Below are 12432 nucleotides of genomic sequence, written 5' to 3'. Positions count from 1 at the left end.
AAAATCACATGTTCTCTGGTATAGTTACAGGATTCAGAGCTTAATGAATGTATGAAATAAAGTAACAATACACCTTTCATGATTATTGGGAGAGTAACTGAAACTACCAACATATGCAACTAAAAAATACTTTAAAATGTGGGCAAGAATACTGAAATGTTTCTCAAGTTAATTTTTCATTCAAGAATAACTAAGTTTTTCAAATATAAATTAACTCCTTCCTATTACAACTTAAACAATAATGAAGGGGTAGGATATAGAATATTGTTGAAAATACCTTAACGCCTAAAAGTGTCCCCAATTAGTACAGATATAGATACACGGACTTACCAAGTCCCCAAAGGGCACATTAAAAAGTACATTCTGAATATAGGTCTTTATAAATAAACATGTTGTAAAAGGAGCAAAATAGGATAGCATGTAAAGCTTTGCTCAAGTATTAATTACAAATTCTCTCAAACTATGTTAACACTTAAGAGAATTTCCTTGACAAACAGATGCTTTGACTTCCTTCCAAGACTCAACATTCTCTTTCTGTACAAAGTCTACTTTGTGATCTGGCAAAAGAGATGTTAGTGGTGACTGGTACCAAAGACATCCACAGTGCAGCCCAGCCACAGAGCTGGGTGCATAAAAAAGGATATCACAATTCTAATTTCCCTTACGAGTTGGAAATTAATGCAAAGTTCTTATGTAGAGGGAACAGCACTGGAGGAGATCCAGGATCCAGCTCCAAAAGATTTCTCTCCTCTTTCACTCACTTATTATAAATAATAACCACAGAGCTACTTTTCATGGTGCCAATTCTCCCATTTGCATTCCAAGAGGCAATGTTTTACTCCAAGTCATACAAATTGATCAGGGGCCATATAACCCTAAACTGAAACCATCTTTACAAGGGATGCTATAGAGTCCTAAGAGTATCTGTTACTTACATGTTTTGTTAAGGACAGAGCCTAAACTTTCTTAGGGCCACCCAATTATTTCCTGTTATGGAAAAATTACTTACTATGAAGCAGAATCATTGAGCTGATACTCCCTGGATCTGCTGAAGCAAGCTTGCACCCCACCGTCTCGCCATAACCGTTTAATCACTCCTGCTAGTTCTGGAGTCATGACTCCTTCTTCAGCACTGCCAGCCAAAACAAATAATTGCCGGGCATCATCCTGAAGAAAGGAGTTAAGAAAGAGAGACAAATGATTCTCCACTTCTTAAAGACTTGACTAGAGTCTCTCCAAACACAAGCACATTATATGTTTCATTATTTTAACAGAAGAATTACAGAGACCTTTCCAGGCAGGGCAGTCCGAGAGAAGCACAATGAAGTCGTTCCCCCTACTCATTGCACTGTAGTTAGAAGTGCAGAGCTGAGCTGAGGAATGATTTTGGTCCCCCTACCACATACCACCATCTCTTAAAAAGATCTCTTCTGAATGGCCTACAGATCTCTATCCTGCTTACTCATGATTTTTTTTTAAAGATTTTATTTATCTGACACAGAGGGAAGAGGGGGCAGGCAGAGGAAGAGGGAGGAGCAGGCTCCCCGCAGAGCAGGATGCCTAACATGGGGCAATCCCAGAACCCTGGGATCATGACCTGAGCCAAAGGCAGATGCTTAACTAAGCCACCCATGCGCCCCTACTCATGATTTTTTTTTTAAAGATTTTATTTATTTATTTGACAGAGAGAGAGAGATCACAAATAGGCAGAAAGACAGACAGAGAGAGAGATGAGGAGAAGCAGGCTCCCTCCCGAGCAGAGAGCCCAACGCGGGACTTGATCCCAGGCCCCTGGGATCATGACCCGAGCCGAAGGCAGAGGCTCAACCCACTGAGCCACCCAGATCTCTATCCTGCTTACTCATGATTTTTTGACAGAAAAACTGATAGGTTTTTCTGATAGGCATATGTAACACATTCCCATTCTGTCAAAGGAAGCCTACAATAAAAAGAGAAATGAAAAAACTAGCCTATAAGAAGTAAAATCTAAACACGTCAGAGGGAGTAAAATATTAATCGAGTTTAAGGAAAAAATACTCTCTTCTCCCCTCTTCAGTTCAGACAGAGGAACAGGAAGAAGAGGAGACTGAGTTATTTAAGAAGCCTGGAAGCCTAGTGAGGGAAATAAATCCCTCAGGAAAAAATTCAGTTTCTAGATTCCCCAAAAAATGAAAGTCCAGGGGCACCTGGGTGGCTCAGAGGGTTAAAGCCTCTGCCTTAGGCTCGGGCCACGATCCCAGGGTCCTGGGATCCAGCCCTGCATCGAGCTCTCTGCTCTCTGCTCCACAGGAAGTCTGCTTCCTTCTCTCTGCCTGCCTCTCTGCCTACTTGTGATTTCTGTCTGTCAAATAAATAAGTAAAATCTTAAAAAATAATAATAATAATAAAAGTCCTGTAAATAAGGGGAGGAGGAAGACAGTAAGAGGAAAAGAAAGTTAAAAGAGATTTGATCAAAACTCATGAGTCATAAAGCTCGTAAGTGGCTAGTTTTTAAATCTAAAACATGAGATATAAAGAGGACAGAAAAGGGCTATGCAAACTCTGATAATTCTGCTTTATTCTACCCACCCTTACTTGTCAGGTAGTTTAAAAATAAACCCAGGTCCCAAAGAATGAAAAGAAAAAGGAAAGATGAAAGGGAAGGGAAGGGGTAGTGCTCTTAAAAAGGGAGTCCTGAGAGCTCCCTTCTCCTTCTGCCACAGTGAGAAGCCTACAAATGATCAGGGCCCTCACCTGACCATGCTAGCATTCTGACCTCAGACTTCCAACCCCAAGAAGTGGACACAATAAACGTTTGTTGTTTATGATCTACTAAGTCTGTGGTATTTTGTTACAGCAGTGCAACTGGACAAGGACAGAAAATGTCAACTGTATTGGTGACAAAGTAGTGTGAGGACCCAAACATTAAATAACAACAAATTTGACAAGGGAAAGAAAAGAAAGGAGGGATGATCAAGAGATATAAAAGAGGACAGACAGTGAGAAATAAAGGAAGAAATGAAAAGGTGGCATAAATAACTGAGATGAAGAAAAAGCCAACAAACGGAAGGGACTAAATGCAGTGGCATGGACCAGTTTCTGGATCAGGTGAACACAAAAGAGACGCAGAGTTAGGTGACAGGGAGGCATGAGGAAAGGGAGGAAAATAACACTGGAGAGAGCTTGGTGGGAGCGGGGTGCAGAGGGAAGAAAGAAAAAGAAGGAAACAAAAGCAGGAGGTAAAGAAATGATGGAAAGATGTAAGACAGAAATGCACTGCTTATTCTTAGATTCCTTATCCTATTTCTCCCTCTCAGAGGCTTAGAAAAATAAAGTCTCTAATTGTGATGCAGCACCTTTTTTTTTTTTTAACAAAAACATAAAAGTCATGCCTCACACATTTCCTTGTCCCCTCTTCTGCTGCTCTTCTCTCCAATCATTTTATATTTACATTTTACAATTTCACATTTTACGTTTACCCCACCTCCTCTCTTCCCTTATTTCACTTCTAGGATTCTTAGCCGAATACCATCCAATTATAACCACTCTTTTATGATTTCTCCCAACAACAATTTCCCCACTTGTTTACTGAATATTAATCTGCATTAATAGCTTGTTAATTGATAAATTAAAAGCAGCTATGAGTTCCTAAGCTACCTCACAGACACATGGGCTTTGCCTTCCCAGACAGCCTCCCCAAGTCACTTCCTTTTATTGTCCATAGCACCTACGAACAGCATCCTGAACACAGCTGATGACTCCCTTAGTTCTAGGAAATTGTTCTATACATCCCCAGCCTTCTCTTAGGAGTACGCTGGAGATACAATAGATCTCTTGCCTTCATTTTGGCCCTCCCCCTGCTGCATCAAACATCCTAATTTATAAACAAGAACTTCATGGCATACTAAGTATTATAATTAATGAACACAACTTTTAAATATCTGACATGTACAAGAATTATCCTAGGACATGATATAACCCAACTGCGTAGGTTATTGTCCAATGTAGTACAGGGATATGGTATTTTGGAATACCTAAAAACTGTCCTTAAAATTTTGACTTAGGGACGCCTGGGTGGCTCAGTGGTTAAAGCCTCTGCCTTCAGCTCAGGTCATGATCCCAGGGTCCTGGGATCGAGCCCCGCATTGGGCTCTCTGCTCAGTTGGGAGCCTGCTTCCTCCTCTCTCTAACTGCCTCTCTGCCTACTTGTAATCTCTGTCAAATAAATAAATAAAATATATTTTTAAAAATTTTTGACTTAGTGTTCATGTCCTTTTCTTTTCTTTTCTTTTTAAAGATTTTGTTTTTTTATTTGACAGACAGAGATCACAAGTAGCCAGAGAGGTAGGCAGAGAGAGAGGAGGAAGCAGGCTCCCTACTGAGTGGAGAGCCCAATGCAGGGCTCGATCCTAGGACCCTGAGATCATGACCTGAGCTGAAGGCAGAGGCTTAACCCACTGAGTCACCCAGGCACCCCAGTGTTCATGTCCTTTTCAAGTATATTTTAGGAGACTGAAATGTGCCTTTTATCTTTACACCACAGAAAGCAGAGCTATCTCTTTTAGATTATTTCAATTTACTAGCATTTACTACTACTAAATAAGACTGTGCTATAATAGAGTGAATAAAAAATGGCTGTCACAGAAACCTACAGGATATCCACACAATCCCATTTCCTTGACTCCTCTTTGTGGTGGTAATCGAGTATCTCCTAAAGCAGATGGCTAATACTTTTCGAATGAGCACACAGTACCTGGCTACATCTTAGCTTGTTATTTAAATTCATTTCCCTAAAAGATGAAACAAATTCTGCTTAACCCACCTACTAAAAGACAGTTAAGTGAAGAAGAAATGAGAAACACTTACTGCTCTGGCAGCTTCCCCAAAATCAATCTTTAGCCGTCCCATAGCTCTTATGATTGCGATGATGGACTGTATAGTATTGCTGTAGACAACTACTTTATATTGTTTACATTCTTCCTCTGAATAGCCATCCTCATGAATGATTCTTTAAAAAGAAAACCACAAATCATTACCATGGACCTAAAAAAAAAAGATACTATGGACTTTCATGCATTATGAGGAAATGTGGTTTTATAAAATGCCATGTTCCAACTTACTTCATCTGTTTCACAATGGTACTTTTACCAGATTCTCCAGCACCTGAAAGAAAAGAAAACCAGACTTTGAACTCACTTGTAATCAAACACAAAGTATGAAATCAACATGAGTGATAATCCTAGATTAATGGAAACCACAGGTCCTAGGGAAAACTTTAAGTGAGGCTTTCTAATAAGAAAAATTACGAAGCTTTCCCTAATAGAGTTTTTTACTTTAACATAATTTAGCAGCCAAATATAATTCACTAAAAGTAGCCCAGAACTTACTTGATTTTGTGTAAAGTAGGTATGCTCAAGGAGCTATGGCAACATAAACACCTCTAGGAACTCATCTTCTATGTGAAATATATCATGATACAGAAACTGAACATAGGCAAAAGTGAAATGGCTCATTTTTTGCCTATTCGCTTTAATTAATTACTCTGTCAATATCCATGGATCTGAGGAATGTTCCAAGAGCAATCCTCTCAGTCATGTGACAAGAGTTCAAAATAGAAGCAGAGAAAGCACTGTCCCCACTGCTTTTTCACTGCATATGCTCTCAAGACCACATTTCCTGGTCCTTCAACTGGAATCACTTTAATGATCACCAACTGTCAGGTCAGCCCTTGGAACTCCTTGACATTTCACCTGCATTTCCCCAGTCAATTCACTTTCCATCTTCCAAGATGACTATTTCATACCACTTCCTCTCCCTCTCTCAAACCTTACAAACTCCTTCTCGCTTCTGACTCTCACCTGATGACCTGTCTCTCTTTTTTAGAAAAATTAAAGCACTCAAAAACCAAATCTACCAATCTATCTGTAGCCCCCCCCCCCAATAATATTCTCTACCTTCAACAATGGATGAAGAGTCCCTGCCAGTCTCTAAAACTAATCCCTCCAGTTGTGCCTTAAACTACCAGATTTTACCTACTCAAGGTCTTGGATACTGTAACTATCCCAAGTCACTCATATGTGAAGCTTTCTCTTCCCACTGGGGAACTCTCATCAGTATAGAAGCTTGCTTGCTGCATTATCTTGCATTTTAAATCAACACACACCCCCCACTCCAACCTTCCCTCGACTCCACATATTCCTCTACCACTCTATTTTTCTCTCCTTCTCTTTGCAGAAAACTCCTCTGAGTTGTCTATACTCATGTTCTCCAATTCTGTACCTCCAATTCTCTCCTTAACCCACTCCAATCAGATATTCTTATCCACCACTCTCACTGAAACCACTTCTCATGGTCACCAACAAATTCCATTTTAACAAACCCACTGATCAATTCCAGGTCCTCATCTTACTCGACCTCTTGAGCAGAATTTGTCCAATGATGACTTCTTCCCTGGAAATGTTTCCTTCAGTAGGCAAGCTTCCAGACCCCACAACTTCCTGGTCAGTACCCCTACCCTACCCCTCAGTCTCCTCCCTCCTGTCTCTGAATCTTAAAGGTTCTACTATTTGAGCACTCCTTCATTGGGCCCTTTTCTCTACCTACATCCATTCCCTAGCTCATCTCATCTAATCTCCTGGTTTCAAACACCATTCATAAACTGATAATAATAGTATCTATTGGGTACTATATGCCAGATGCTGTTCTAAGCACTCTGCTTTTATTAATTCATTTAATCCTCACAATAAGGTGAGGCAAACACTTATTTCCATTTTATAGGTGAGATAAATGAAGCCAAGAGATGACAAAGTTAACTTGTCCACCATTAAAGTCAGTAAGTGACAATGCTGAAATTTGTATTCACACAGTTTGGCTCCAAAGTTGTTGTATACTGCCTCGACACTAATGATTTCCAAATTTATTATCTCTCACCTTGGCACCAGAGTCATATATCTAACCACCTACCTGATAAATCTCATTAGATTTCTAAGAGGCATCTCAAACTTAAAATTCCCCAAATTGAGCTACTGTTTCCCTGTGCTTACCCCCAAACATGAACTGTTCCTCCCTGTTCTCTCACCTCAGTAAATACCAGCACTCACCCAGTTGCTCAAGCCAAAAATGGTAGGTCACATGTAACTAATACACAAATGGAATGTGGCACCAGTACCAATATGTGTATCAAATATTAATGAAGCTTAATTTTTTTCCCTCAATACTGCATATACATTTTATTTATTTATTTTTGGTTAAGAATCCATGTTATGGATTTTTATTTTATTTTTTCAGTGTTCCAAGATTCATTGTTTATGCACCACACCCAGTGCTCCTTGTAATACATGCCCTCCTTAATACCCACCACCAGGCCCTCCCAACTCCCCCAGCTTAATTTAAAAAATAAAAATAAAAAAAGTATAAATATACTGGTAACATTTTTTCTTGTACCACATGGACCATCATGAATACACTGGAAACCACAAGCCTAGATCATTGTTAAAGCTTCCTAAATGGTCCACCACTTGAGACCTTGCCTTTCCTACAGCTAGTTTTCTACTCAGTAGCTGCGCTGAACTTTGTTTTTAAAATTAAAAAAAAAAAAAAATCAAATCATGTCACAACTCTGCCCCCAGGTTTGGACTACACAGGTCCACTTAACACATGACTTTTTCTTTTTCAATAAACACAGTACAGTATTGTAATAGTTTCTTCGTAAGTTTCTTTTCTCTAGCTTACTTTATTGTAAAAATGCAATATATGATGCATATAACAAACAAAATATATCCTGACTATATTATGGCAGCACTTCCAATCAACAGCAGGTTATTAAATTTTGGGGAGTCAAAATGTTTTACAAAACATTTTTCAGTATGTGGGGTGTGAAGGTGTTGGCACCTCTAACTCCATGTTGTATCTCAACTGTACACTCAAAATAAAACCCATAGGCAATAAGGTCAAACATGCTCTGGCCCCTGCGTATCGCTTCACCCTCAATTCCTATCATTCTCAACTTCATTCTCTCTGCTCCTGTCAGACCAGTTTTCTTGCCTTTCTTCCAACATACCAAACTGGTTCTCAGTGAGCTAGATCCTAATTCATGCCCTTTGCCATTTACTATTCCCTCTGCTTGGAGTAACTTTTTTTTTTTATATTTTTTTAAATATTTTTAATTATTTTATTTTTTTATAAACATATAATGTATTATTAGCCCCAGAGGTACAGGTCTGCGAATCGCCAGGTTTACACACTTCACAGCACTCACCATAGCACATACCCTCCCCAATGTCCAAACCACCCCCACCCTCTCCCTACACCCCTTCCCCAGCAACCCTCGTTTGTTTTGTGACATTAAGAGTCTCTTTTGGTTTGTCTCCCTCCCGATCCCATCTTGTTTCATTTATTCTTTTCCTACCCCCCTAATCCACCCGGAGTAACTTTTTGTAATACTTTATTCTTCCCTCAAAAGAGCCTTCCCTGACTAATCTAAATAGTCCCCACCCCATCATACTCTCTCCCCACTCTAGGTTATATTTTTTCAAAGCATTTATCACTTCTTCACATTACAATCTGTTCATTTTCTATCTCACTAAAATATAAACCCCATAATGGTTTATTCTTCCTTGTATTCCCAGGGCCTAGAACTGGGCGTGACATAAATTGGCTAGGCAAGAAAGTATTGTTGAACAGATATATTACTAAAGCTTAATAAGCATGATCCTTTACTAAATATTTCTCAACACTACCAATCCAAACTGTTAGTTAAAATAAAATTCAAATAATTTAAGAATTCCAGGCATCTACATTTTTACAGACTCAAAAAGGAATTGACTTTATCTCTGCTCTTAAAAATAATAATAATAATAATAAATCTAATAATAAATAGGGGTAGCACTAATTATTTATGTTAACTAACAAACAAAGAACTTTTTAATGATACTGCTAGAAAGAAGTGCTTTCTCCAGAGGTGACTGGGGAGCTCAGTCCATTGAGTAGCCAACTCTCGATTTCGGCTCAGGTCATGAGGACTGAGCCCTGTGTCCTGTTGGGCTCTGTGCTCAGTAAGGAATCTTCTTGAGGATTCTCTCTTCCCCACTTCTGCTTTTCTGCCTGCATACCTACTCACTCTCTAATAAATCTTTTTTAAAAAGTGGTTTCTGCCATGCATACCTACAAAAAAAAATAAAAATAGTAATTCAATTCTGAAGAGAATATAAAAGCATACCCGCTATATTTGAAATACTAGTTTAAGACACAAAATTCCCAGATGATCCCATGTTAGCACCAATTAAATTTACTACGAAAAGCAGAGGTCAATGAACTAATGTTCACATTCTTTTACATATTGAAAACAGGATTTCTACCATTTATGTTGGACTGAATGAAACAATCAATGAGTCTATTACTCTCTGAATCAATTTCTAGGGGTGCCTGGGTGGTTCAGTGGGTTAAAGCCTCTGCCTTCAGCTCAGGTCATGATCCCAGGGTCCTGGGATAGAGCCCCAGAGAATCAGGTTCTCTGCTCAGTGGGGAGCCTGCTTCCCTTCCTCTCTCTCTGCCTACCTCTCTGCCTACTTGTGATCTCTGTCAAATAAATAAATAAAACTTTTAAAAAATTTTTAAAAAGAATCAATTTCTACCCATTTCATTAAGTTAATCCTATAAAGGTGCTGATTTTAAAGAAGTATGTTGCCCTGCCTCTCTCAAGTTTTTTCAAGGTTCCCTGATGTCCCTTTGTCCTTTTCTTTACTATCAAACTACATATATCCACCCAAGTTTTACTAAGCATCCAGTTTCACCTCTTAAAGGCACCTCTTACTGAATACAAAACTAAATATAAGATTTATCTTATTGGGCATTCCAGGACATTTTACAGAAATAAAGAATGAATGGGGGGGGGGGGAGAGAACTGCTTTATACCTAGTCTTTGAACCATGCAGCTTCCAGATCATCAAGAAGTGCTACCATCTTACCTTTCTTCCAAGTACGAAATCTAAGAATCATCTGGAACCCACTCACTCTTCTCGCCTTACATCAAGCTGTAATGAAATCTCTCTTCTTATGCATTTCTCAAATTAATCCTTTCTATTCTTCACATGGCTGAGCCTGACACTGCACCTACTGTATGTTACTGCTCTAATTTTTTGAAACTTCCAGCTCAAAGCCCCTCTTCTTATCATTTCCAAATGGCACTAATAATTCTCTAACATTTTCTATAACCCTTTATTATTAGGTCTGAACGCTTCATTTTTTAAATTTTTTTTTTTAATTAACTGGAATTCAAAGGAACTGCAAAGATACAACCTACGGCTTAGAGAGGCAGGAACTGATGATGACTTCAGGCAGGAGGGAAGGAAATGGGCAGGGGACAGGATTTACAGAGAATAGGGTCTGAAAGGTCCCAACAACAGGAGGGAATGGAATCAGTTCGACTTAGAAGACTCATCCTTAAAACAATATACATCTAAATGACATCTTACATAAAGAGGAAGAAAGGATAAAGGAGGAAGCTATAGAGATTTTTGAGAGAAAAGGGGAAGAAATAGCCAAGGTAGATGGTCTTCTCAATAAAAGAGGGCAGGTAATCTGCAGAGGATAAAAGGGTAGAATTAATTTAGAAAAAAAAATTTTTTCTTGAAGATTTTATTTATTTATTTGACAGAGAGAGACAGCGGAAGAATGAACACGAGCAGGGAGAGTGTGAGAGGGAAAAGCAGGCTTCCCACTGAGCAGGGAGCCTGATGTGGGGCTTAATCCCAGAACCCTGGGATCATGACCTGAGCTGAAGGCAGACACTTTATGACTGAGCCACCTAGGCACCCCTAGAAAAATCTTATTAACAATCAAATAGGGGCAACCTGGGTGGCTCAGCTGGTTAAGTGTCTGCTTCCAGCTCAGGTCATAATCCCAGAACCCTGGGGTGGAGCACCATGTCAGGTTCCTTGCTCAACGGGGGAGCCTGCTTCTTCCTCTCCCTCTGCCATTCCCCATGCTTACACTTGCTTGCTTGCTCTCTCTCTCCCTCTGTGAAATAAATAAATAAAATCTTAAAAAAAAAATCAAATAGAATGAGTAAGAAGTATGTGTGCAGGTAAGTATGATCACCAACAAGGGTCTGATGAAAAATAATTCACTAGTACATAATCTATTGTAAAATCATATTTACCTAAAAACGTCTTAAATTTTATTTTTAAGGAGCTACTGGACAGCAGACACCAACATGTGTTCTCCCTACTTCTTCCTGCAATATATACTACATTACAGGTATGAAAAACAAGAGATGTTTATAATGTCTTTGTAAAATTTTTATAGGTCAGTGAACTGCTAATGTAAGTAAATCATCATGAGTAAACATATTCAACTTACATACATACTGATGTTATTTTTTTAAAGATTTTACTTATCCGTTTTTACAGGAGAGAGAGAGTGAGCGTGTGCATGACCAGGGAGAGGGGCAGAGGGAGAAGCAGACTCCCCACTGAGCTGGGAGCCCGATACAGGACTTGATCTCAGAACTCAGGAATCCTGACTTGAGCCAAAAGCAGAAGCTTACCAACTGAACCACCCAGGGGTCCCGTAACACTAATTTTAAAAACTGATGTTGGGCGCCTGGGTGGCTCAGTGGGTTAAGCCGCTGCCTTCGGCTCGGGTCATGATCTCGGAGTCCTGGGATCGAGTCCCGCATCGGGCTCTCTGCTCAGCGGGGAGCCTGCTTCCCTCTCTCTCTCTCTCTGTCTGCCTCTCCATCTACTTGTGATTTCTCTGTCAAATAAATAAATAAAATCTTTTTAAAAAAAAATTTTTTTTAAAAATAAATAAATAAAAACCGATGCCAGGCATGCCTGGGTGGCTCAGTCGGTTAAGCATCTGCCTTCAGCTCAGGTCATGATCCTGCAGTCCCAGGATGGAGCCCAGCGCTCCAGGAGCAACTGAAACATCTTTCCTTTTAAATACTCCTTTGTTTCTATGGAGAAATCCTGAAATTTCTAAAAGCACACATTATAACTAGGACATAGCCCTCTTTCTGGAGGTCTGCATAGCTACGTCCCAATATGGCACTATTTTTAGATAACACTCTAGCCAGTGCTAGACCAAGGCACTCTTCTTGGTCTCTCCAGAGCCCACCCATTAGCAGAATTACAATTGGGAAAAACATCATGGAGCAAATTTTTTAAAAAGGTGTTTTTTTTGTTTGTTTGTTTTAAACAAACACGTCTCTTGTATGTACCTGGAACTGCAGGACACAAATACAATAAAGTTAAGGAATGTGTGGTCACATGGTGCAGTTAGATCTATCTGTGAAATCAGCAAGTTTCCATAGCCTAAAATATCAAAATAATCGCTTTACCTAGGCCACTGTCCCTCTTAAGTGTGCCAAGCCTCTACTTATGAACATCCCTGAAACTTCATTCAACTCAAACTTCCAACTCCTTGCCAAAACCATCTTCATTCCCTCTTAAG

At 39.5% G+C, this 12432-nt stretch overlaps 1 protein-coding gene across 1 annotated transcript in view; it reads right to left on the bottom strand.

Moving 5' to 3' along the window:
- GNAI3 (G protein subunit alpha i3) overlaps positions 1-12432 on the bottom strand; it is a 36594-nt gene that overhangs the window by 13031 nt on the left and 11131 nt on the right. Inside the window, exons 2-4 of the mRNA XM_059137686.1 lie at positions 5100-5142; positions 4846-4987; positions 1010-1167 (exon numbers count right to left, since the gene is read on the bottom strand). Coding sequence (XP_058993669.1) covers positions 1010-1167; positions 4846-4987; positions 5100-5142 — 343 coding nt within the window. The remainder of the gene's footprint in view (positions 1-1009; positions 1168-4845; positions 4988-5099; positions 5143-12432) is intronic.

This window comes from Mustela lutreola, chromosome 10, assembly GCF_030435805.1.
Source record: "Mustela lutreola isolate mMusLut2 chromosome 10, mMusLut2.pri, whole genome shotgun sequence".
NCBI classification, from domain to species: domain Eukaryota; kingdom Metazoa; phylum Chordata; class Mammalia; order Carnivora; family Mustelidae; genus Mustela; species Mustela lutreola.
This window is presented reverse-complemented; position numbering and strand designations above follow the sequence as displayed.